This window comes from Cetorhinus maximus, chromosome 9 (genome assembly GCF_964194155.1).
Source record: "Cetorhinus maximus chromosome 9, sCetMax3.hap1.1, whole genome shotgun sequence".
Lineage (NCBI taxonomy): Eukaryota > Metazoa > Chordata > Chondrichthyes > Lamniformes > Cetorhinidae > Cetorhinus > Cetorhinus maximus.
In genome coordinates, this window is record NC_135887.1 from 19872528 (window position 1) to 19900090 (window position 27563).

The 27563-nt window shown below is 45.5% G+C and overlaps 2 protein-coding genes and 1 non-coding gene across 3 annotated transcripts in view; 2 read left to right on the forward strand and 1 right to left on the reverse strand.

Moving 5' to 3' along the window:
• LOC144684270 (uncharacterized) overlaps window positions 1-17436 on the forward strand; it is a 54366-nt gene extending 36930 nt beyond the window's left edge. The window contains exons 4-8 of the mRNA XM_078547904.1: window positions 12917-13100; window positions 14744-14863; window positions 15636-15754; window positions 16719-16785; window positions 17418-17436. Of these exons, the coding sequence (XP_078404030.1) occupies window positions 12917-13100; window positions 14744-14863; window positions 15636-15754; window positions 16719-16785; window positions 17418-17436 (509 nt within the window). The remainder of the gene's footprint in view (window positions 1-12916; window positions 13101-14743; window positions 14864-15635; window positions 15755-16718; window positions 16786-17417) is intronic.
• On the forward strand, window positions 3095-3311 carry LOC144685148 (small nucleolar RNA U3). The gene has a single exon (XR_013577652.1). It is a non-coding gene; the product is annotated as a small nucleolar RNA U3 (small nucleolar RNA).
• ska2 (spindle and kinetochore associated complex subunit 2) overlaps window positions 15801-27563 on the reverse strand; it is a 58689-nt gene continuing 46926 nt past the window's right edge. The window contains 4 exon segments of the mRNA XM_078548214.1: window positions 15801-20191; window positions 26238-26428; window positions 26559-26573; window positions 26575-26692. Coding sequence (XP_078404340.1) covers window positions 20050-20191; window positions 26238-26428; window positions 26559-26573; window positions 26575-26692 — 466 coding nt within the window. The 3' untranslated portion in view covers window positions 15801-20049.

Sequence of the window (27563 nt, forward strand, 5' to 3'; positions counted from 1 at the left end):
CTTTGTGGCGGCTGCCCCAAACTTTAGTGCATCGCTCAACATGTAGCCCTGGACCCGGAAATGTGCCAGTATGCAACACTTCGACAGCTCATTACACTGTAAGACCCGCAGGTTTCAGGCAGACCAAGGAGTGTTTTTCATCGAGTTGATGGTCCTCCAGCAGCAGTTGATGTTTGTCTTGGTGTGCGTCCCTGAGAGCAGCCCCAAACCTTCCCTTTTCAGTATTCTGAAGGAACTGCAGCCCTCCCCCCGCCCCCTGCCATGATACACTGGTCCAACTCTATCTTCACATCCCCTGCTCCCCTTTCCCAGCACCTTCTCATACCATACAAGTGCATGGACCCTGTATTTCTCTAGGCTCTGTACTAGCATAGAAGTGCTTATTTCTAATATCTTGTAATTCTGATGAAAAACTATTGACTTGAATCTTCGACTATTTCTCTCCACAGGGCCTGCCAGAGTCCTGAGTGCGTACAGCATTTTCTGTTTTTATTTCTGTTTTTCAGCTCCCTCAGTAATTTTCTTTTGGCTAGAAAAAGGGATTGTTCCAATAGGGGGATTTATTTCCCAAATAATCCTCTTGTTAAAAGTGTTCATGCAATAATTATCATTCAAAAACTGTTGAGTGAGAACGTGAGTTAAGAAAACAGTTGATTTTTGTCCGCAGTTTTGTTCCTGTGCTGTCACTAGTGGAGCTGTTGATTTTTTTTTTGTAAAAATATTTTTTTTTTTTTTTGTAAAAATATACTTTATTCATAAAATATCTTCAATCACATTCAAAACCATTTCAAAAACAACATTACAAGGGTACAATCCAGGTTAAACTTTTACAAAATGTATCACCAGGTGCATCAGTACAAACAATATTACAATCATTTACAGCCTTTCATTTTGATCTGTACAGCCCGAGGGGCTCTAAACAGTTCCCAGTCTCTCGGTGCGCTGTGGTAGAAAGGTCTTAGACAGCGACCCTTCCCCATTGCGCCTTTGCGGCAGCTGCCCCAAGCTTTAGTGCGTCCCTCAGCACGTAGTCCTGGACTTTGGATTGTGCCAGTCCGCAACAATCGGTCGGGGACAACTCTTTGTGCTGGAAGACCAACAAGTTTCGGGCAGACCAAAGCGCGTCTTTCACCGAGTTGATGATCCTCCAGCTGCAGTCGATGTTTGTCTCGGTGTGTGTCCCTGGGAACAGCCCATAGAGCACAGAGTCCTGTGTCACTACTTTATTCATAAAATATCTTCAATCACATTCCAAACCATTTCAAAAACAACATTACAAGGGTACAATCCAGGTTTTTTTTTTTTTGTAAAAATATACTTTATTCATAAAAAATCTTCAATCACATTCAAAACCATTTCAAAAACAACATTACAAGGGTACAATCCAGGTTAAACTTTTACAAAATGTATCACCAGGTGCATCAGTACAAACAATATTACAATCATTTACAGCCTTTCATTTTGATCTGTACAGCCCGAGGGGCTCTAAACAGTTCCCAGTCTCTCGGTGCGCTGTGGTAGAAAGGTCTTAGACAGCGACCCTTCCCCATTGCGCCTTTGCGGCAGCTGCCCCAAGCTTTAGTGCGTCCCTCAGCACGTAGTCCTGGACTTTGGATTGTGCCAGTCCGCAACAGTCGGTCGGGGACAACTCTTTGTGCTGGAAGACCAACAAGTTTCGGGCAGACCAAAGCGCGTCTTTCACCGAGTTGATGATCCTCCAGCTGCAGTCGATGTTTGTCTCGGTGTGTGTCCCTGGGAACAGCCCGTAGAGCACAGAGTCCTGTGTCACAGAACTGCTCGGGATGAACCTCGACAGCAACCACTGCATCTCTCTCCAGACTTTCTTTGCAAAGGCACAATCCACAAGGAGGTGAACAACGGTCTCTTCCCCACCACAGCCACCTCGAGGGCAACGTGCAGAGGGGGTGAGACTCCTGGCGTGTAGGAAGGATCTGACGGGGAGGGCCTTTCTCACCACCAGCCAAGCTACGTCTTGGTGCTTGTTGGAAAGTTCTGGCGATGAGGCATTCTGCCAAATGACTTTGACAGTCTGCTCGGGGAACCATCCCACAGGGTCCACCCTCTCCTTTTCCCTCAGGGCCTCTAGGACGTTACGTGCTGACCACTGCCTGATGGACTTGTGGTCAAAGGTGTTTTTCTGCATAAATTTTTCCACCAGGGACAGGTGGTACGGCACGGTCCAACTACTTGGAGCGTTCCGCGGCAGCGTGGCCAGACCCATCCTTCGCAACACCGGGGACAGGTAGAACCTCAGCACGTAGTGACACTTGGTGTTTGCGTACTGAGGGTCTACGCACCGCTTGATGCAGCCACACACAAAGGTGGCCATCAGTATGAGGGCGATGTTGGGCACGTTTTTTCCCCCTTTATCTAGAGGCTTGTACATCGCGTCCCTGCAGACACGATCCATTTTCGACCTCCAGATAAAGCGGAAGATGGCTCGAGTGATCGCCATCGCGCAGGAGTGTGGAATGGGCCAGACCTGCGCCACGTACAGCAACAGCGAGAGTACCTCACACCTGATGACCAGGTTCTTACCCGCCATGGAGAGGGAGCGTCGCTCCCACATGCCCAGTTTCCTTTTCACCATAGCCACTCGCTCCTTCCAGTTTCTAACGCATGCCCCGGTCCAATCCAGGTTACACTTTTACAAGATGTAACCTCTTTAACCTCTGTAACCTCAAGTCACTAGTGGAGCTGTTGATTTCTGTCCTGGCTCCCGCCCCATTGTTCAGGTGTGACCCTGATCGACGAGTAACCTCGGGCTATGCGGTGGTAACGGAGAACTTCACAACCAATAGGAGTGGCAAACTGCAGAAATGCAGCACCGCCTCACTCATATCCTTAGTTCTGATTGGACTAACGGACGAAAATGTAATCATTAATTTGAATATTGTTAGATTGTTTCTCTTCTGTGTTTCGTGCTTCAAAATGTTAATTCTTTGGTATATTCATTGTTATTGTAACTTTATCCATTGAAAACATTTTAGATAAAGTGTGGCCATGCTTACCACACATGCACTGTGATGTGTATCTCTTGCATTGTGAAGCCATATCGTGGAATTTAGTAGTTAAGACTATACTCTTAGGGATCATTTCTATAGTTTTTTTCTTGAGAAATGTGTTTCTAAAGTGTTTGGTCTCACAAACCATGAGGAGGATTTATAGTGTTCTCTTCTGAGCAGGAAGCAGACATTGGGTGTTGCTTTTAGCAGCTGCTCTCTGTCATTGATGAGTGTTCCTTCTCTCTCTTGTAGAGAGCTGGAGGAAGAGAACACAGTCTGAGTGGTTTGTCTATCAGTTAATTAAAGAATAGTAAAACAGAATTACTTGGGAAAACTTAGCAGGTCTGGCAGCAACGGCGGATGGAAGAAGAAACCTTTTGGAAGAAGAAACGTGAGCACGTCTCATCCTGCTCCATGGAGCGGACTCTGGAACGGAAGATGATCTTGGAGGTCTCAGAGGCAAAGAATGAGGCTTGCTGGCTCTTCACCTCTTGGAGTTCCTCCTTGACATTGACCCCCATCGACTGCAGCCACAGCAGGTTCTGCATGTTTTTCTGGAGTCGGGACATTTCCCTCTGTTCCTTTCTAGCTTTCTGGGTGCCTTTGAAGATGAAAAACCTCTTGATGTTTCCCTTGATCGCTTCCCACCAGTGTGTCAGGGACTCAAAGAGGGGTTTCATGGTTCTCCAACCTTTGTAATCCCTCTTTAGTTCCTCAATGTTCTCTGGGGTCAGCAGTTGCACGTTCAACTTCCATGCCCCCCTGCCCATTCTCTGGTCTTCTTCTAAGTGACAGTCAGCCAGTAGGAGGCAGTGGTCAGCGAAGAACACCAGCTTGATGTCGGTGGATCTGACTGCGAACGCACGGGACACAAACAGGAAGCCTATCCTGGAACGGATGGACCCATCTGGCCGCGACCAGGTGTATCTACGCTGTGCTCCGTCAGCAGGGTTGCTGAAGACATCGTGCAGCTTGGCATCCTTAACTGTTTCCATCAGGTATCTGGATGTAGCGTCCAATCTGCTGTCGGCCCTGCCGGATCGTCCAGCCACATCGATGATGCAGTTGAAGTCACCACCCAGAATGACCGACCTGGAGGTCGCCAGCAGCAGTGGGAGCTGCTGAAAGACCTCCAGCCGCTCGCCATTTTGTGCCGGGGCGTACACGTTAATTAACCGGAGTGGAGCATTCTTGTACATTACGTTTGCTACGAGGAGGCGCCCACCCACCACCTCCTTAACCTCGGAGACGGTGAAGTTGCCTCCCCCCAGCAGAATACCCAGGCCGGAGGAACGAGAGTCGTTTCCTCCCGACTAGATCGATGGCCCATGGGACCACCATCGTGACCATTGCCTGTAGGAGCTGAGGTGCGGTATCGCACACTCCTGCAGAAACAACAGGTCAGCTTTGACCTTGGCAAGGTTGTCCAAAGTCGCAACACATCGCGTAGTAGATTTAATGCTACGCATATTTATGGATACAATCTTTACACCCATTTTAAAGCATTTAGTCTCTTACCAAACCTGTTGTCTTTGAGAGTTCCAGACCTTTGGTCTGCTCCTGCATACCAAATTGCCTCACTTTGGATGGGCTGAGGAAACTGTCCTGAACCACCCCATTGGAGATGCAAAGAACGGGATTTGAAATGTTCTCTGTTGGAGAAGCTTCTCCAATCTTCTCCTCCTCTGGGGGCGTTGCTGTTCCCGGCTTCCCGGAGCTTCACTGCTCCCAGATTCCTGGGGCTGGTGTGCGCTGGCCTCTTCGGGTTGTGGGCATAGTTGGGGTGCGCTGGTCTCCTCATTGTCTCCAATGTCCTGGAGCCCGGGTGTCTTGTCCTCCAATTCCCTAGAGCTTTTCCGCTTCTTCTGTAGGTGCCACCCTTGCACTTCTTCGACCGAAGAGCAGTGGCCCTTGTCATCTGTGTCGGATGGGAGACGCCTCTTGCCGCTCATCTGCAAAGTGGCTTGATCCCTTATTAGCCCCTTCTTCTTTTTGGTCCTCTTCACCAGCTGCTACTCTCCCAGTTGCTTGCCTGCTATTGATTCGATCTGCTGAGGAGTGGGAGGTTCGGCGGGGCAGTGCAGTTGTTTGGTTGTCTGCTGCCTCAATTTTTTCCTTGCTCTTGTCTCTCCCTGTGTCCTCCTTTGTCCCATTTTGCTCGCTGGAGGCCTTGATGGGTGGAGGTTTGCAACTGTCCTTGGCAGTAGTGACACTCACCATTTCATCTGCTTGACCCTTGTTGGTTTTGGCCACCTGTGCATAAGTGAGGCAGCGCTTGGGGTAGGTCTTGTAGAGGTGGCCTGCCTCGCCACACAGTTTGCAGCACTTAGTCTGTCTGCAGTCCTTTGTCTGGTGCCCTTCCTGCTTGCAATTCTTGCAGAAGACGGCGCTGCGGTTGGCCGCCACATGACCAGATTTGCCACATGAGCGTCAAACCTTGGGCTGCCCAGTGTAGATAAGGTAGCCACAGCTTCCCCCGACAGTGAAGCTGGAAGGAGGACGGAGGACTGATCCCTTTTCCATCCATCTTGAGTGTGACCCTGATCTGGCGTTCGCTGGTCCAAATCCTGAAGGCATCTTTGACCTCGGTGCAGTTCCCAACCTTGTCAACATACCTGGCGAGGAAGGTGAGCACATCAACGACAGGAATATGGAGATTGTAGCAATGCACAACCAAGTTGATGATCTTCCAGCTGCTATTGATGTTTGTCTCGGTGTGTGTCCCTGGAAACAGCCTGTAGAGCAGCCCGAGGGGTCTATTTTTTTTTAGAAAAATACAGTTTATTCATAAAGTATCTGAAAGAACATTACAAAACATTTCTAAATGGCAGCACAAAAAGTGCAATCAGTTTCAAGTTTTCCACAAAGATCATGAGGTACTTCAATACAATCAGTGAACATTGCAGACATTTCAACATGGTCATTAAAGACAGACAGTGCAATGGTATTGGAGTTAGCGACATAGATCATGTTGCACTCTGAGGTGCTTCAATACAATTATGATACATTTTGTATTCACTGCATACATTCATTGTGAGTCATACAGCACAAGGGGATCTATAGAATGTCCAGCCCCTCGGTGCACTATGGCTGAAAGGTCTTAGACAGCGACCTTTCCCCATTGCGCCTTTGCGGCGGCTGCCTCAGGCTTTAGTGCGTCCCTCAGCACATAGTACTGGACCTTGGAATGTGCCAGTCTGCAACACTCGGTTCCCCCTTGCACTTGTAGATGAGGGTGATGATGCCTTTCCTCATGGATTCTGACATGCTGCCGGCCAGAAGCATACTCTCATACACTTCTAGCAGGTCTGGGCCGATCCAGTCCCACAGAGCCGAACACAACTCAGCCAGTAAACCGTCGCTTCTGGGAGTCTTACAGAAGAGTCTCAAGGGCCTTAGTCAGTTCGTCAGGAGGTAGCGGTTTGTCCAGACTCTTCCTGTACTGTCGTCTTAGACGTCCATGATAGAGGACAGGAAGGACTGGGAGGCCGTGCTATCTGTGGGCTTCACATCATACAATCCAGCATAAAAGGGTTTGCTGACCTTCAAAATGTCAGACTGCGATGACTTTACTGAGCCATCTTCTTCCTTCAGGCTGCTGATCACAGAGCGCTCTCTGTGTACCTTTTGGAAGAAGAAACGTGAACACGTCTCATCCTGCTCCACGGAGCGGACTCTGGACCAGAACATGATCTTGGAGGCCTCCAAGGCAAAGAACGAGGCTTGCTGGGTCTTCACCTCTTGGAGTTCCTCCTTGACATCGACCCCCAGTGACAGCAGCCGGAACAGGTTCTGCATGTTTTTCTGGAGTCGGGACATTTTCCCCTGTTCCTTTCTAGCTTTCTGGATGCCTTTGAGGATGAAAAATTTCTTGATGTTCTCCTTGATCGCTTCCCACCAGTGTGTCAGGGACTCAAAGAGGGGTTTCACGGTTCTCCAACCTTTGTAATCCCTCTTGAGTTCCTCAATGTTCTCTGGGGTCAGCAGTTGCACGTTCAGCTTCCATGTCCCCCTGCCAACCCTCTGGTCTTCCTGTAAGTGACAGTCGGCCAGTAGGAGGCAGTGGTCAGAGAAGAACACCGGCTTGACGTCGGTGGATCTGACTGTGAACGCACGGGACACAAACAGGAAGTCTATCCTGGAGCGGATGGACCCGTCTGGCCGTGACCAGGTGTATCTACGCTGCGCTCCATCTGCAGCGTTGCTGAAAACATCATGCAGCTTGGCATCCTTAACTGTTTCCATCAGGGATCTAGAAGTAGCGTCCAATCTGCTGTCGGTCCCGCTGGATTGTCCAGCCGCATCGATGATGCAGTTGAATTCACCGGCCAGAATAACCAGCCTGGAGGTCGCCAGCAGCAGTGGGAGCTGCTGAAGGACCGTCAGCCGCTCGCCCTTTTGAGGGTCTACACAGTATCCAGCCCTTCAGTGCACTATGGCTGAAAGGCACTGCTGACTGCCTGGCTTGGGGTCCTCCTCTCGCACTCTCCTCTGTGGGCGATGGTCTGACTTGGATGGTGACTGTCACAATTCGAGCTGTTCCTCATGTGCAGCGAGTGGCCACATCTTCCCTGGCCCATCCTCAAGCAGTTGAGAGTTGTCCAGATTTTCTGTGGAAGGTTGAAATCTTGAACTTCATCATTCAGGTCAGTTACCAGGTTGTGGTTGGTGATGTTTGCAGTCAACCAGGAGGTGTGCCATCGAGGGGTGGCACTGTTGTAAGTTTGTAGGGTGTGAAGTGCGTTCCTATAGGGACTATGGGATTTCAGACAAGTGCATGAGATTTTTTTGAGGTCACGTGGCAATGGGAGGTCCCATCTCAAAAGGTAGGGCCTATCAGAGATGTACATGGTAACTTGTGGGTTGATGCAGGATGTGGGTAGGGTTCTCAATGAGTACTTTGTTTCTATCTTCCTGAAGGAGAGGGATGATGCAGACATTCTGGTTAAAGAGGAGTGTGAAATATTAGACACAATAAGCATAGTGAGAGTGGACGTACTAGAGACTGGCATCCTTGAAGGTGGATAGATCGCCACGGCCAGATGGGTTGTATTCCAGGATGTTGAAGGTAGCCAGGGAGGAAATAGTGGATGCTCTGAGGATCATTTTCCAATCCTCACTAGATACAGGCGAGGGAGGATTGGAGGTCTGCAAACATTGTACCATTATTCAAAAAGGGTGCAAGGGATAGGTCAGAAAATTAAAGGCCAGTCAGTCTGACTTCAGTGGTGGGCAAATTATTGTAAACAATTTTGAGAGACAGGATAAACTGTCACTTAGAAAGGCACAGATTGATCAGGGATAGTCAGCAGAGTTTTGTTAGGGGAAGATGGTGTCTTAGTAACTTAAGAGAATTTTTTGAGGAAGTAACAAGGAGGATTGATGAGGGTAGTGCAGTGGATGTTGTCTACATGGATTTTAGTAAGGCATTTGACAAGATCCCACGTGGCAGACTGATCAAGAAAGTGAGATCTCATGGAGTACAGGGGAAGGTGGCAGGTTGGAACCAAAATTGGTTCAATGATGAATGATTTCGACTTAAATGTGGGATGCAAGATTGGAAAATTTGCAAATGACACAAAAATTGGCTGTGTGGTTGATAGTGAAGAGGATAGCTATCGACTCCAGAGTGATATCAATGATTTGGATGAGTGGGTGGAGAAGTAGCAAATAGAATTCAATCTGGAAAAGTGTGAGGTAATGCATATGGGGAGGGCAAACAAAGCAAGGGAATACTCAATAAACGGGAAGTTATTGAGAGGGGTTGAGGAAGTGAGAGGCCTTGGAGTGCATGTCCACAGGTCCCTGAAGATGGCAGGACAGGTGGATAAGGTGGTAAAGAAAGCATATGGAATGCTTTCCTTCATTGGGCGAGGTATTGAATACAAAAGCAGGGATATAATGATGGAACTGTATAAAATGCTAGTTAGGCCAGAGCTGGAATTTTGTGTACAGTTCTGGTCACCACATTACAGGAAGGACACAATTGCTCTGGAGAGGGTACAGAGGAGATTTACAAGAATGTTGTCAGGGTTTGAAAATTGCAGCGATGAGGAGAGATTGGACAGGCTAGGGTTGATTTCCTTAGAACAGGGGAGGCTAAGAGGTGACCTAATTGAAGTGTACAAAATTATGAAGGGCCTAGATAGGGTAGACAGGAAAGACTTGTTTCCCCTAGCTGAGGGGTAAATTACCAGGGGGCATAGATTTAAGGTGAGTGGTAGAAGGATTAGAGGGGACATGAGGAAAAACCTTTTCACCCAGAGGGTGGTGGGCGTCTGGAATTCACTGCCTAAGTTGGTGGTTGAGGCTGAAACGCTCAACTCATTTAAAAAGGTACCTGGATCTGCATCTGAAGTGCTGTAACCTGCAAGGCTACGGACCAGTTGCTGGAAAGTGGGATTAAAATGAGCGGCTAGTTTCTTTTTTCTCTTTTTGGTCGGTGCAGACACGATGGGCTGAATGGCCTCTTTCTGCACTGTAACTTTTCTATGGTTCTATGGGAGTGCTTCTTTAGCTGTCAGCCAGTGGTGTTCTTTGAGGAGGTAAAACATTATTTCATTTGGTCAAACTCATGACTTAATGCTAATAAAAACTGCTAATTAGCGACACAGTCTAAGGATGGTAAAGATATTGGGATATTCCACTGCACCAATCTGCCTGTGGAGGTGCAGTAGGACAGAACTCCTGTCCACCACTCACCCAACATCGCATTTATATGGTGCATTTAATGTAGAAAAAGGTGCTTCAAATGGACCCACATTCAAAAATGGATACCAAGAAGAAGGAGGTAATTAGGAAGTGTGACTAAAAGCTTCTTCAAAGCAGTAGGTTTTAAGGAGGAGGGAAAGGTAGAGAGGCAAAGAGGCTTAGGGATGGAATTCCCTAGCTTGGTGGCTAGATGGTTGAAGGCACACCCAGTGTAGGTTTTAAATGTACAGATTACTTTAATTTAATCCTTAATTATGCAATTATCTGACTTCAAATTTAACCCAACAAAATCCAATAAATCATTTGGTTTGAACAAGACATAGCCATAAGGAAAGATGGACTCTTGAGTAGCAAATTAAAAGAGAAAGTTTATTTTGAAAAGGAAAAAGTATACTTAACAGCACGAAATAGACTTTACAACTTCAAACGAGTGATCAGGGTGCTGAAGAGTAAGCCTATCCTCCTGTTCCTTCATTGACAGCAGTTCTTTCAAATTCTGCGTTGGGTGCATTCAGTATGTGACTAGCTAGCAAAAATGTCATTCAAAGCCTTTACTTTTATGCCCTAAATTATTAATACCTCATCTCAGACCATGTCTGTGTAGTTTCATAATTGGTTAATTTAATTGTTGGTTTGTTTTTTTGGAGTTTTACTACCTACGTATATCATCTCTTGAAAGGATGATGTTTCTTTTGCAGTATCATTTGTTGTTGACTTCGAAAATACGAACAAGGAGCAGGAGTAGGCCATTCAGCCCCTCGAGACTGCTCCGCCATTTAATAAAGGTCATGGCTGATCTGATAGCAACCTGAAATCGGCATCCCACCTAACCCTGATAACCTATCACACCCTTGCTTACCAAGAATCTGTCCACCTCTGCCTTAAAAATATTCAAAGACTCTGCTTCCACTACCTTTTCAGGAAGAGAGTTCCAAAGACTCATGACCCTCTAAGTGAAAAGATTTCACCTCATCTCTGTTTTAAATGGGCGACCCCTTATTTTTAAACAGTGACCCCTAGTCTATTGTCCATTTGGTTATGGCTTTTGCTGAGCTTAGCACAACATATCTGATTGATACTCATCCAAAGCAGACATATCAAAATAGTGTTTAAACTTAAGGTTTTAAATCCAGCTTTAACATAACTACTTGATTAATTACTATTTCTTCAATTGTAACTTAATTGAGGCATACTATTTGGTCAATTATCTGTTTTTGGATGGTTCCTAATTATGTAATAGCTCTTAATTAATACATGAGTGATTATAAGGTACAGAACGCAAAATGGCTTTTTATGTCAGTTAGCACAAAATGCTGTTTTGACCTTGTTAGCTTATTACAATGACCATAACATGAAATTAATCTAAAAATGGTTGAGTTATACTAAAACCCAGGCCTACTTACACCACCAGTGGTGGGGTGAAGAAGATAGGGGAATGCACAAAAGGCCAGAGTTGTAGGAACGCAGAGATCATGATGGATTGTAGGGCTGGTGGAAGCTACAGACACAGGAATGAGTGAGGCCATGAAAGGATTTAAAAACAAAAGATTAAAATTTTAAAATTCAGGCTTTGCTGAACCAGGAGCTTCTGTTGAAGGGTCATGAGGACTCGAAACGTCAACTCTTTTCTTCTCCGCCGATGCTGCCAGACCTGCTGAGTTTTTCCAGGTAATTCTGTTTTTGTTCAGGAGCTAGCAAAGGTCAGCGAGGACAGAGGTGAAAGGTGAACAGAATGGTTCAAATTAGGATTGTGGATGGGGTGCCAGTCAAGCAGGTGGCTTTGTCCTGGATGGTATCAAGCTTCTCAAGTGTTGTTGGAGCTGCACTCATCCAGGCAAGTGGATAGTATTCCACACACTCCTGGCCTATGCATTGTAGATGGTGGACAGGCTTTGGAGAGTCAGGTGAGTTACTCTCCGCAGGATTCCTAGCCCCTGACCTGCTCTTGTAGTCACAGTATTTATATGGCTAGCCCAGTTCTGTTTCTGGTCAGTGGTAACCCCCATGATGTTGAGAGTGGGGTTTCAGCGATGGCAATGCCAATGCCATTGAATGTCAAGGGGCGACAGTTAGATTCTCTCTTGTTGGAGATGGTCATTGCCTGGCACTTCTGTAGCACAAATGTTACTTACCACTTGTCAGTCAAGCCTGGATATTGTCCAGGTCTTGCTGCATTTGGATATGGACTGCTTCAGTATTTGAGGAGTCGCGAATGGTGCTGAACATTGTGCAATCATCAGCAAACATCCCCACTTCTGACCTTATGATGGAAGGAAGGCCATTGATGAAGCAGCTGAAGATGGTTGGGCCTAGGACACTACCCTGAGGAACTCCTGCAGTGACGTCCTGGAACTGAGATGACCCGAACTCCAGCAACCACAGCCATCTTCCTTTGTTCTAAGTATAACTCCAACCACTGCTGGGTTTTCCCCCTGATACCCATTGACTCTAGTTTTGCTAGGGCTCCTTGATGCCACACTCGGTCAAATGCTGCCTTGATGTCAAGGGCAGTCACTCTCACTGCACCTTGGGAGTTCAGCTCTTTTGTCCATGTTTGAACCAAGGCTGTAATGAGGTCAGGAGCTGGGTGGCCCTGGTGGAACCCAAACTGGGCGTCAGTGAGCAGGTTATTGCTAAGCAAGTGCCACTTGATAGCACTGTTGATGACCCATTCCATCACTTTACTGATGATGGAGAGTAGACTGATGGGGCGGTAATTGCCCAGGTTGGATTTGTCCTGCGTTTTGTGGACAAGGCATAAAAAGGACAAATCCAACCCAGCCAATTACCACCCCATCAGTCTTCAGTTACCTTCCCACTCTTCTCCCAGTTTCCTGCTTGGTTTCTGGTACTGCCACCTCCTGCCCCCACCCACCCTCCCCCCCCCCCCCCCCCCCTCCCTGAAACTCTTGAGGATAGTAAACCATGTTAAATGCACTATAGAAATGCAAGTTGTGCTCCCTGCCAATGCTGATGGACCTGCAGTGTATTTCCATGTATATTTGATCTTCAGTTTCAAACATTTGTAATTTTTAAATAATTCCTTTTATAATTTGTAAATGGAACAAGATGTGTAAGAGTTAAAAGCAAGTGTTTCCTACCTAGTCCTAATTTTTAATATGTAAACAATTGTCCGCTCATCGGAACATGCAAGGCTCTAAAACCAGGCTTGTTTGCAGAAGAAAAGGTGAATCCAATGCCAGAGGGAATAACGCCAGGAAAGATCGTTCAGGAGTCTGCAGAAGGTCAGAGAGAGGACCAGATTGTACCAGAGAGGCAGCAGGAAGCAAACCGAGGCTTGTTGGAACATCCCAGTGACTGGGAAAGGTGCAGCATGCAGAAATCCATGGAAGAGACTGAGAGGTAGAGAAACAAAACAAACCAATATCCCATGGCCGGATCTTTATGGCCGTAAAATGCAGCGAGCCATTCTTAGTTCTAAGGACTTCGGCAGGAACAAAAAATCCCACCGTGTGTTCAACTGGCAGTAAATGATATTTGCATTAGGACTTTAATGATTCCACTAATAGAACAAGAATTTTCTTTTTAAACTTTACCATTTTAATGTTATTAGTGAACATTGGAAATCTTCCTAGTCTGATGAGAATGTCACTAACAGATAATGGCCAAAGAAAACGGCTCGTGGTTCTATCTGCAAGTCACTCCTGAACCTCAGTGACCATATATTGACATGTAATGTTGTTCAGTATATAATCTCATGTAGCCTGATTTGGGTTGGTAAATTCACCCACCCACCTGGAATTCAGCTTCTTTGCAACTTTGGCATGACTGAGAAAAAAATTAGTCTTGCCAACATGCAAGTACTTTTGCTGGCTTTGCTCTTTTTAAAATCTCTGTTGCAGTTTTTCCCCACCCTCCAGACCAGATCACCTTACCAAAGGCCTATTTGATTCCTAAGATTCACTTTGCTTTTTTTTTTAATTAAAAAAGGACTCTTCTGCAGTTAATTTAGTCCCAAAAGAAGTCTCTCCAGTTGTAAGGCAGAGTCCTTTGCTTAGAACTACATTTCTGGTGACTGAGTGAAGGCAAGGCATAGAAATGTAGTACAAAACAAAAACAGAATTACCTGGAAAAACCCAGCAAGTCTGGCAGCATCGGCGGAGAAGAAATCAGTTAACGTTTCGAGCCTTCATGGCCCTTCGGCAGAACTGCAGCATAGTTTCAACAGGGGAGAAATATAAATTGGTTTAAGGTGGGTGGTGGGGGGGGGAAGAGACACATTGTCTCTTTGTCTGAGAATTAGCACTTTTCTCAGACAAAGACCACCACCTTCAACACCTCTTTGACCCTTTTGTCTGTGACATCTTTTGATTATCTGCTCACACCACACCCTCAATGTGTCTCTTCCCCCCCCCCTCCCCACCCACCTTAAACCAATTTATATTTCTCCCCTGTTGAAACTATGCTGCAGTTCTGCCGAAGGGCCATGAAGGCTCGAAACGTTAACTGATTTCTTCTCCGCCGATGCTGCCAGACTTGCTGAGTTTTTCCAGGTAATTCTGTTTTTGTTTTGTTTTGGATTTCCAGCATCCGCAGTAGCTTTTTGTTTTTATAGAAATGTAGTATACAGGACATCTTGTACCCAGTAAGGTATCAGCATTCCTCACTACCAATTCATTACATTATGGGTCAGACCAGAGTAAAATCTCCCATCTGTTCTGCCCCAGCAATCTGCATTAACATTATCGGTGCCCAATATTGCACAAGTCTGTATTTTCCAATTTCCATATCAGCGATCCTTGTGGTATCTCTGACAAGTCTGCACTTTGTCAAATCACAGTGGGAGCTGGAGGTTTGCCCAATTCCATTCCACTTAAAGCTAGTCATACTTGGCAGATTTTCAACCCATCGGTGTGGCTGAATTGAATTACAATTACAATTCATTTTAATTTTGAGAATTAAAACTGATGGGATTATCCCAATCAAGTAACACTGAAAGTTAATAGCAATAAATAATCTTAAGTAAAAGTTGTGCTTTTCCTTAGAGCTCATTCTACACTGGATAGTGTTCTAGAGGAGATATTGGAATTGCAAGATCAGTCGAAGGGAAAAATAACCAAGCTATGGACAAGTAGAAACAATGTACATGAAGGAGAGGCCTTAAGGTTTGTGCAGCTGCTACAGATGCATTCATTAATGAGACATGCAAATTGCTAATTATCCTCATTTCCAGGCTGAAGCAAGGAGTTCATTCTATAGGAACAGAAGCATCATCAGAGACGTTACAATGATGGTCATCTTTGTATGCCAGTTTTCCTTTACATCAGTGGAGAAAAGTGTAAAACAAGATACGCCCTGACAGTAGTCTTTATTGTTCCTGAGACAGAGGTTCATGCTCAGGCTGGTTCTACATGAGTCTAATATCCAACCATTATAACTTATAGAACTGCAGCAGTGGTTTAATTTGAATTAACAAGTTGACAGTCATACTTGCATTCAGGTCTGTAATGTCATAAAAGTTGGTGCAGTAAAATTATAACATTTTCAGTTGACAATACAACTGTAATGTATATCAAGTTTGAGCATTCCAGGATTTTGGGGCATGATAACTGAAGACGCAGACACTGATATTGGGTAGACGGATGGACATTGGAGTCAAAACCGCAGAGGGTGCATGATAGAATGTAGCGATAGAAAAGATTGCAGAGGTAGAATGTGAAGTTTTAGGGAGTCAGTGAGCAATAGGTGTGAAATAGGGATTAGCACACACTACTTAGTCACATTAATGTTAACCCTGTTTCTGGCTTTACATCAAGCTCCGGATTAATTATGTAAATATATAATCAACATTTGGATTTATTTCAGTTTCAAATCTATGTCTAAATATGGTATCCAGTACATACATTGGATGTTTATAAGATCATGTGTTACTAATAGTGTTTCACAGAAAGAAGAATGCAATGGAAAGCAAACCAATATTGCAACTGTACAGGGAGAATCGAAGGGAGACCCGGACAGCAGAACATCAGAAACTGGTGTTTCAGTTGCTCCTGCAAGTAAGAAATTAATACAAGAATTGGGAGATTCCAGTCATAAACACAATTATTTTCCAACATTAGTTATTTTTTAATATTCAAAAATAGTCAACTGAATACATTACTGGATCTGTAAACAGAGATACATGATATAACATGAACATAAATCCATTTCATGGCAGGATAGTTAAAGGATTTAAAAATTCATTGCTGGTAGCTAATTTGTATTTATATATAGCAGCTACCACAAATCAAGCATGATAAATACTTGGAATGCCAGCATATTGGTCATGTTACTGGACTAGCAATCCAGAGGCCTGTACTAATTATCTGGAGATAAGTTCAAATCCCACCACAGCAGCTGGGAAATTTAAATTCAGTTAACAAAAAAGCTGGGAAAGCTAGTATCAGTAATGGTGACCATACAACTATCAGATTGTCAGAAAACCCATTTGGTTACTAATACCCTTTAGGGAATGAAATCTACAATGTTACCACCAGCGCCCCCCGCAAGCCTGACCTACATGTGACTCCAGACCCACAGCAATGTGGACTCTTGACTGCCCTCTGAAAAGGCCTAGCAAGCCAACTCAAGTTAAAGACAACAAATACTGGCCATTGCCTCTGACATCTATGACTAGTGAAGGAATTTAAAATGCAGAATCATTTATCACTATTAATAGCTGACCTAATCCTCACTCTTCTCTGAAGGTTTAATGAGTTGTGAACTTGGATTTAATAACACCCCTCCAGAATATTACACTTTGTAGCCTTCATCACTACATTAAGTGGAATCAAATGCTCAGTGAATGTATTTTGCTTTAAAACTATTCTAGTTCAGTGCAAAGGTAGATCATTGATCAAATTCAATTGAGATCACCCCTCATCAGCAGCCATGTGCAATTTGAACTGTGCACAAGCCCAGGAGCGGTGTAACTTCTAGTGTGCAACCTTATCAACTGCTGTTTATTTCTTATGTCTTCAGGTAGCCTTAGCGAGGAGAGTTCCAATAGAAATCAGATCCAGAGAGCAAACTGGAACCAGCCTCACAGGTATGGCTTTCTGCCAAAAAGACACACAAGCCAAGAAGCAACAAGTTGTTTCATGGAATGGTGTGCATTGCCTCTATCTCTATTCTTTATTTTCTTGGCTTCCATTAGCAGGTGAAGGTGTCCGCACATGTCAAAATGCAAATTTGTCATCCAGTGGAACACCTTCAACTCACTTACTGCCGTTACAGAAAAATGAGCTTTTACACCCATAGCACAGTAGCTCTTTGCAGGTTTAAAAAGTCTGCACACATGGCAGTTATCCACCAAACATAGCATCAGTGACAGGGAAAGTTCCATTGTGCTTTACACAGTGTAACTGCAGTCATACCATACAGCAACACACAATAGCCCACACATATTTAGTAGTGTTTTTAAATTTTAAGGAAAATATCTACAACAAAGTATTTTGATAAACAGTTATTAGTACGCTGGAAATTAAATAATCAAACTTACAAATGAGTGGGTGGAGGAAGGAAAAACAGAGTTAACACGAGGGTACATGACACCTGGACATTGTCAAACACACCAGTTCCACAGTGTATCATAATGGAATTGATTAAAAGGGCAAGTACCAACCACGATCTCCAGGAATTAGTTTACTGCAATATTTCACCTGTGATTTGTTTTGGCAGGGTCATCATCTTGGAATAAACCAGCACTTGATGTTAAATTCCACAAGCAAAGGAATTGCAGCTCAAGAAAATATATAGCACACCTCATAATCCAAGGATACTGTATCCCCAAAATTCTATTACAAAAAGTTCAATTATCACCAAGCATAATAAAACAAATATGATTGTTTAAACATGATGCTTGGTCCAGATTATGAATGGCATCATAGGTTAGTGAAACTCGATCAGAAATCAGCAATGTAGATAACTGCATGTCGTCATTTTTGTTGCAAATGAAAACTGATGTAACAGAGGTCGTTAAGATGATAAAAGGGATTCGATGGGGTAGAGGAACTTTCCTCTGATGGGGAATCCAGAACAATACAACATACATTAGGGTGAAAACAATAAGAGCTTTTTCCTTTACCCCCCACCCCTAATTTACCCAATGACACAAAGAAGGGTGGCACTCTGGAATCCCCCCCACCCCCAGGACATTAAGGCAGGTAAATGCAGTAAAGGCAGAGCAATCATGATGTAAACAAACAGAACAGACTTGAGGGGCTGAATGGGCTAATGCTGTTCTTATGTTGTTTCTTCCTTTTCATTGGCTCATCTTTACTTCTAGTCGGTTTTCCAATTGGTTATTTTCTTATTACTATATCGCACACTATCTTTCCAAGATGCAGTTAAAAGATGTTGGGAGTTATCCTGCTAATGGTTTTGGGAGCTGGGGCATGAATTTCACTGGAGTGACCCTACATTTCAAAAAGGCATTTTGTGAATTTGAGATCAAGCTATTCCACATAAAACTTACATCCTCTGGTCAGCAAGTTAGTCTTTTAAAAAATTAAGGTGTATAATGTGGACTAGTCAGTCCTTTGGGCATTTCATTTATGTTGGATGTATGGGAATGCAACCCACATCCTTCCCTCCATCAACATTTAACTGTAGTAATCTGGATGTTCATCTGTACAATACATAAAATGATGCTACAGACTGCAGAAACCACTGATGAGGGGACAGAAGAATGGAGAATAAGTACGCACAGTTTAATAGACAATCAAATAATACTGATGTGAAAAACAAGGTGGTAAAGTGAAATATGGGGTTTCAGTGGAATGTGCAGCAACTGATTCCATCAAGGAAATGCTGTAACTCTGCATAGCACCATCTCACCAATATTTACCAGTACAAGATGGGAAATTATCTCTATACTGAATTGTGGCTGTAAACCCACATCCCATCACTGTATTCCTCACTGTTGCTCTTCCCCCACTTCACTAGGGGCTAAAAATAAACTTGGTCTAAAATTGGGTCAGCATGGGATTTTCCATTACCACTGCTCTATAATTAATTCAACTCGGGACTGTACAAACAATGCAGCCAAATTCAAAGAGGAGAATGTTCAATTCCCCAGTGCAGTCATCCCTAACCAAGGCCACATAAGCAAGGAAGAAAACCCATTACAACCTCATTTCACTTTATTCAACATCAAAAATTGACAAGATCTAACAAACTAGCCACAAAATACCCTTTCATGCATGAAATGCTAGAACATTGTTACCTCATATATCCATGCAATTATACAAAAAAAACCAAAATCAGTATAGTCCAAAGAATTTGTTCACCTTGAAAGACAATCAAAAAGTAAACATTAAGCAAATCTTGCATTCATCTCCTCTGTTGGTTTCAGGAAAATCAAATATACAATTTAAGAAGCTTCAGAAACTGATTGTACTTCACTTTTGCCAAATTTCACATTTTCTTCAGCTCAGTCCAGACCAGACAAAGAACAATGGAAGCATAAATTAGATTGTGCATGGGATTTGATGAACTAGGAAGTGACAAATTTAAAATATTATATAATCTCTCCACACACCTAAATTACCAAAAGATGACAATTGGTACAACTGTTGCATCTAATGAGTTTTAAAATTTTTTTAAAAGTTATTTCCAATGACAAGGATAGAACTTTCTGAAAGGGCTCTACAAATACTATGGAGCTGACCATTACAAGGTGAACAACAGCTGCTCAAAGGGAAACAGTTTCTGTGGTCCGTGTAGAGGCACTGTACGCAGCATCTTCCCATGGTCTAGATCAACCATGTCTGAGTTTGGATGGAGTGGACAATGGAATAATTTACAGGTGCAAACCCACATCCCACCACTTTGTACTGCAACTCGCTTTACATTTTTCTAGGTGATTTGACATGACAGGTGGCAACTTCACCTATCTCCCTCCATCAGTCACACTCCCTATTGTAAACAATCTAAATTCCAGGAACCAACAGCACTGAAAAGACAAGAAAATATGGCGCATGATTCTGCTGCTGATTAAGGTGAATCTTGGGAACCAGTCACCTGTACCAACACTGTCTCTGTATTAATAGTTGAGCGATGGACAGTAGGGAGGTCATTCAACTGAAAGCAGCTAAACCTTGATGCTTGACTTCTGATGTTAAAACATCTCAACAGCTGCGGTTTCCAGATTGCGTCCTCCCCAGTTTTAAATTCACTGGTCCAAAGATCTTTGATCTTACATCTTAAAGCTTGGAGACCTCTGAACCGGACAGAGTTACAGAAAGGGGGTTACTGCCCTCTTAAATTTATACAAGGTCCAAGTGGGAGAGTCTGCTCTGGTAGAAGACACTCAGCATTTAGGATGTTGCATGCAGAGCCGAACTCGTCCCTTTTTGTCTAGTTGAAGGATTTCAAGAGCTTTCAATGTTTTTAACTTGGATTCGGTTGCTTTCATGTTGAGCTTACTCATCTGTATCACACTCAGCGCAGAACTGAAGGAAAAGGAGACATTTATAACAGCACAGGTTAGTTGTCAATTAAGTTTTGACTTCATAGCTTTCCCTTTAAATGTTTGAAGACATTAAATGACAAAACAGACGAGAAGCTATATGCATACTTGATTATTGGAATTCAGGCAGGCACAAGTTAAAAGCCCTATAAGATACTCCCAATCCAACCACAGGAATGTCATATATGGAAGTCATGAACTGGATTGATATCCTTGAGCTACTCAAATGCTTTTGGTTATAGAGGAACAATAAAATGTTGTCATCTGCGCAATAACTGGATACAAACTGATTGTATTTCTAGGAAAATAAAACCACAACCCAACACCCCCCCTCACCCCACTCAATCCAAAATTACCAAGTCCTCAACTGCTGTGGCAGAGGATGCTATCTTGGAAGGTAGAGCAATGCACCAGGAACGTGAGGCAGGGCAGCAGTAACCTGGTTGCCAGTCAAATACAACTTAAGCTGACAGGGACTGTGAAATAACACAGGCACAAGACACTGGCTGGGATTTTCTACTCCCTCCTGCAGCAGGCATCATGGTGTTCCGTTGTCGTAAAACCAGTTTGCGATCGTCCACTCCAGCCCTCAGTGGTGGGCTGTGTTTCCAGCCGTGGCACATGAGGAATATATCTTTTTAATATATTTGCATTTCATTATAAGGGCTGCCACCAGAATCACCCCTCCCCTTGCTGGATCAAGAGGGCACGTTGGCATCCAACTAAACCAACGTGCTTCACAATGGTATATAAGTGACATGCACCTGGCGACCTGCACTTTGCTGGTGACTTTAAGGTTCATTCTCTTACCTTGCATCATGCAGTGCTTGCGGCAACTCGGCTCAGAGCCAGGCTTTGCAGTCAGCACGACATCACTTTCAGGGGTGTGTCACAGGCTTGTCCCTACCTACCAGACCAGCGATAAGAGGGAGATAGCTTTGGGAGGTGGGGGGGGGGGGGGGCAGTGTGCAGGGAAGCATCCTCTGCGCCAGGAGAGGGGAAGAGTTTGTTACAGAAGGACATAAGTGAGTTGGGGCCAGAATGGGAGGATCACTGACTGAAGAAGCGCTTCAGTTTATATTGTTGAGCTTGCAAAGACTGTCCTTGTCCCAGTCCAGACAGGGGGAGGGAATGTCAGTCGAGCCCAGCATGTTGTGCGCAGGGCGTGGTCATAACCTCACGTCCATCAGTCTGGGAGGGGGTGGATTTTAACATCATGCTGGACTGCAGATGGCACAGTCACAGTCAAGGGAGGCATTGCAGCCTATATTTGGGGAAGAGGTATTCCGGGGCAAAGGGGTGGGGGCAGGTGCTGTACATATTTCACTGTGCAAGTGGCCTCAAGATAGAGGGGCGAGGTCCAGACAGGGCATCAGCTCATCTATCTCAAAAATATTCAGAGGGTAACAAAGGAATATCCACTACAATCATGAGATCAAGGAATACAGGAGCAAAATCCAGAGGTCTTGCAGGGAGGGAAACCTGAATATTAAGCTCCTCCATGGATTTCCAGACTCACAGGGAGTTAGTGAGACCTCAGCACCACCCACTTCCAACCTACAGCGGTGGTGCAAAATTAAAATGAGGAGATACTCTGCTGGTGAGGGCTCTAAGGGCTGATTGGAAACCGGTGCACTACACTTGGGTGGCTAATTAAAGGGGCACTCAAGTGAACTGTGCATTCCCAAATGATGAGAAATTCACAGCCGAAACATATTAGAAGCCTTTCAATGACAATGCAGGGAATCAGGAGAGTGAAACAAGCAAGTGCATTCATACAAGACTAATCCTGAAAAGTGGCACTAATCAATCTCTTTGTATTAACCAAAAACAGAATTACCTGGAAAAACTCAGCAGGTCTGGCAGCATCGGTGGAGAAGAAGGCAGTTGACGTTTCGAGTCCTCATGACCCTTCGGCAGAACAGTTCTGCCGAAGGGTCATGCGGACTCGAAACGTCAACTGCTTTCTTCTCCACCGATGCTGCCAGACTTGCTGAGATTTTCCAGGTAATTCTGTTTTTGTTTTGGATTTCCAGCATCCGCAGTAGCTTTTAGCTTTTTGTTTTTATCTTTGTATTAACCCCTTGTTCACAGCGTGGAAATCCTGAACAATTGGCCAACTGGACAAGCTTCAGATGAGCGTTAGAATTGTGGCACTAGCATGTTCACAGAACAGATGCCTCCCCTCAAATAATCTCAGCTCTTGACTAAACATTTTCCCTCTTATATATTCTAAAGAGTGTAGTATTAGAGTGCAGTGAATGAGGATCCCAATGCCTGAGCTGAAAGCAGCACATCCAAGTGCCTGGCCGAAGCAATCTCATAGCAGTTGGTCATGTGAAGGGAGAGGGGTGGAGGAAGAGAGGGACAAATAGTTGCCAACACTGGAACCAAGCCCTTGAACTCACATTCACCAATGAGTCAACAACAAAAATAAGACCTTTGGATGCCAATGCTGACTCATGTCTGTTTCTCGTTGATGCTGTGGAAAGACAACCTTCAGGAAGATGGAGGCTGGATTTATTGCTACCTGCATAATTGCATACAAGTAGGAGAGGAGGGGGAGATTGCGAAAGAGGCGCCAGCCTCACCAAAGGGAGCAGCTTCACCCTGATGAGCAAGGAGCAGCAGGGCCCCCTCCGTACACAGAGGACAAAACTCGCAGAAACCTCATGCGTAGGCAGCTCGCAAGACCAAGGATGTACAGAACCGCATGCCTTTTCTGCAGAGAGAGAGAGAGAGTGCGTCACCAACGCCTCTGCATGTCCATGGATCTGGTGCCAGACATCTACCACAATCTGCAGAAGTTGATGCCATGGGGACTGGGAGGACATCCACTGCCAGTGGCTCAAAGTCACCATCACTCTTAACTTCTACACAGGTGGCTCTTTCCAGAGCTCCACTGGGGACCTCGCGTAAGATTCCACACAAGTGCATATAGGAAGTAACACATACCCTTTTTTCCAAGACCCACAATTGCATGAATTTTGACAAAGATCAAGCAAGCATGAATTTTGACAAAGATCAAGCAAGCCAGGACTCTAGAGCACTGGACTTTGCTGCAATTTCAAATTCCCACAGGGGTAGGGTACCAGCGACTGCACTCACGTGGCTATAAAAGCTCCCTGGCTACAGGCACTCCAATACATTAACAAGAAAGGCTTCCATTCCTTTAATGTTCAGCTGGACTGTGACCATAACAAACAAATCCTGCAGGCTTGCACCAGACCTTGACATCTTAGAGGGCTCACAAAGGATCTAGGTTTGGCTCCTTGGTGACAAAGGGTACCCGTAAAGGATGCGGCTGATGACGCCCGTGCAGCAGCCACAGAATCCTGTAGAGAGAAGGTACAGCGAAGCTCATGTCAAACATTGGTAAAGCACACCATAGACATCTTAAGATGCGATTCTGATGCCTGGACAGATATGGTGGAGCACTCCAGTACATGCCCCAGAGGGACTCTCAGGAGATCGTGGCCTGCTGCATGCTTCACAACCTGGTGCTGCAAAGGGCAGGGGACTTGTCAGATGCCAACATGAAGCTGCAGGTCTCCTCTGATGAGGACAGCGAATGCAATGAGGTTGAGGAAGCATAGGCTGCAGGGGAAAGACAAGGCAGGCATGCACGCGAGGCCCTCAGCCACCAGATTCCTCTAAGAGGATGAGGAGCTGCAGTGAGTTTTCTCTTGGATAAGTGTCCCCCCATCATGGGCCAACATGAACACCAGTGTTGCTATTGCTCTCATTTCAACCATCCACTTCTATACGAGTGAATAGTTACACATCAGGCTCACATTGTCCCGATCCCTTGAAGGATGAAGCAGCTTTGGAAGCATGCGCCCTTGCCAAGATGAGGTGCTAACTGGAGGAGGGCGTAATGGCATCAGATGTCAGAAGGTACTGCTTCGTCAAGCGCCTCTCCAGCATCCCAGTTGCTACAGCAACGTACGAGAGGCAGGAGCTGTTCCACTATCCTCAGTGAGCTCATAGCTGTATGCCTTCAGTCTGACAACGCTCCTCAAGGAGATCCATCTCCAACAACTGGACAAAGTATTCTGCGTCACCTCAATGGTGAAACTGACAGCTGACACTTGGACCAAGGCAGCCAAGGGCATTTCATAGGTGTCAATCCATCAAGATGACTGAGTCCTCTGTCATCTTCTCAATCACATTGACATCTAGCATTCAGTTAGGGAGGCTGGCCTGCATTTATCCTCACCTTTCTATGGATGTGGACTACCTTAGGATGACAACGACCAAACACTTGCCTGCCAGGCATGAAATGCTCCTCTTTAACACAGTGTGCCCTCATGGCCAGCCCTGCCCTTGCAAACTCCAAAATGCTCAGACACCACGAAGCCCTCAAGGTCACACATCGTTGCTAAAAGAGCAGACCAGCTTCAGTACATCCTCGCTCTTATCCCATTGCTCCCCTCAGCATTGTCTAAAGCTACCATGTGCGCTTCCAGAGCATGCTCAAAGGCTCCATTGCCTGTCAAAATCACCATTTGGAATTAGCATCACTGACCTCAGTGTATAGGTGAGAGGATGCACAGCTCTGCATCCCTACACTGTGATGAGCGCCTTGTGGCCGCAATACAGACAACTACAGGGTGAGAAAGGCTCATGGTTGTAGGTACAAGTGCCAGGACAACAATATGGTTGATGAGCACAGCTTCGGCACATTGAGGTGGCAAGGTGCTCCCACTTATTGGCGAGCTTAGCAGATGCACACTCGGAAAGTTGTAAACACACTTGGCAGACAGGAGTACACACGAGCCCAGAGTGTGGGCTCATAGCATGAAACCCTGCTGGATGACAGAGTACATGAAGTTCCAGGATATATGACCCTTCTCTATGCATCAAAACATCTCTCCTTGTATGCTACACTTTCATCTTTCAATGATGCAGACGAGATGGGAGAACACCTCTACCTCAACCTTACACAGCCAAGAATGAATGAATATGACATGACCTTGCAAAGCATATGAACAAGAATCTTTCCACAGCACACTTTACATTAAGGACGAGGCACCACTGATGTCGGGAATGATCCGAGAACGGGTACGCACTGTGGTGAAATGGAAGCTGACTACATAGACAAGAGGCCAATGATAACAAAACCTGTGATGTGGAGAGGAGGGACCATGATGTCACACCTGATTGACAACACAGCTCATCATAAAAAGGAGGCATATACAAGAGGAAATGTGAAATGAGTGCGATTCTATTTACATTCGTGAACATTATTTCCATGCGGTGAACACCTGTGCCACCACTGTGCTCCTAATATTTTATAACTTTCCTAACCCTACCGCTACATAAGTGCATCGTGACATGCACAGTGGAGGTGGAGGCAGCCTGCTGACTGCCAAGCCCTGTTGTCTTTGATGACTTTGTTGGACATCCTCTGGAGTGTTGAGACCTGGAAGGCCCCAGCCTGTTTTGGGTGCCCTGCTGTAGGACAGATGAACGTTCCTCAGCTTGTAGAGCTAGAGGTGATGGGGCCACAGGAAGAGGAGATTGGGATTGGTGCATGGCCCCAAGGTGTCCAGCAGCTGGTCCTCCTCCCTATGGGTGCCTGAGGGCCATGGTTGACTCTTGAGGAGAAAGGGCAGCTGGAGTAAGATAGAGCTGCCCTGGCCCCACCCCTCACAGCCACTGATGAATGTCATCAAGCCTACCGTGATGATGTGCAACTCTTGATGCAGTGCAGGGCTGATGTCCTGGACCAAGGTATCCATAGTGGACGCCATCCTGCCAGTGTTAACCTCAGTGCGTTGGCATGCCGGCGCTATAACCTCAGGCTGAACACGGAAGGACTCCATTGTAAGTTGAAGTCTGAGGAATACAGCTGACATCCCTTCCTGATGTTCTCATGACTGTCACTGCAACTCCACCAACTGATTGAGGACCAAGTCATCGGACTCAGACTCCACAAATTCCTGGCCTCCAGCAGTCCTAGGTACCGGCAACCTTGGATGTCCCTGCCTCCGTTTGGTGTGGGCCAGATTCTGTGCTGTGCTCACCAGATTGTAACTGAGGCTGCTCTAGAACGAGGTCCCACAGAGGTGCGTGTCTCCACACTGCTGGAGAGTATGGGTGAGCGCTGTGACGGGTCTTCTATGGTGTTCTGTTTGTGTTCCTCATCCGAGGTGTTGTTGGGGCTGAGGCTGAGTGCTTGGCTTGTGGATTCCCCCTCAGGCACTTTCCAGGGTGCCTATGAAAGAAAGTAGAGATAATTAATGTATGGCAGGCGACTCTAAAACAAGACAATGCACTCTCAGTATCGTTGTCCGAGGGATGAGTTGGTACAGATTCCTCACTTGGGTGTGCACCACGCAACTCACCATCATCGCAGGCACTGTCTACGTCCTTCAAGGTCAGTTTGATGGCTCGGTTCTCATAGGGAGTGAGGACCTTGATTTCAGCCACTCCACACCCCAGTCTGAGACCACTCCCTTCAATTGTGAGCAAGCCTGTCCTGCATAAATACAGATGGAGTGAGAGAGCAGGACACATGCCAGCGCAGATGACAAGGATGCCTGCCATGTGTGGGTGGTGAGTGGAGCCATGGACGGGATGAGGATGTAAACTCCAGAGGATATGAGCCCAGATGGAGTTTTGAAGGTGCGAGAGAGAGGGGAAGAGTGGTGATGTCCCTTGAACAGGCAGCATCTGAGATCCCAGGGAATGTCTGATGGGCTAGTGAGTGAGTTGAGTGATGAAATTATAAATTTACCCTGGCAGTACCGATGAGATCATTCATCCTCTTTCTGCACTGGGTGACTGACCTCTTCTGTGCAGCATTGGCACTGACCACCACTGCCACCACCTCCCAAGCTGAAATGCTGAGGTTAGTGGACCTCTGGCCATTATGGGTGTAGAGGACATTGCGACGAGTCTCAACTGCATTCAGAAGGCAATCCAGGGAGGCATCACTGAATTTGGGTGCAGCTGTTTTCTTCCCTTTTGGGGCCATCTCTCTCATCTGTAGCAATCCTGGGCTGCAGACATCAAGAAAGCTGTGCAACGGTGCCATTTAAATATAGCATTGAGTGAGGAATCAGTGAGCTCACTGCAAGCGAATCAGAGGCCACTTGCCCGCAATCTGGTGTGTTTCCAGTGGGTGTATAACTAACGAGGCAGGAAACAGACAATGCAGCACGAAAACCCTCCATTGTGGCCGGCAGGTAAAATACCCGCCACTGTACTTATGCACGGAAGGGAAAATCCCACCCGCTGTTTCAGATCAGTCTACCCTGGGCAAAGGATAGTGAAAGCAGACAACAAATTATATTAAGTGACTGAATTAAGAGGAGTAGAGTTTAGATTTTTGTTTTTTCCTGCACATT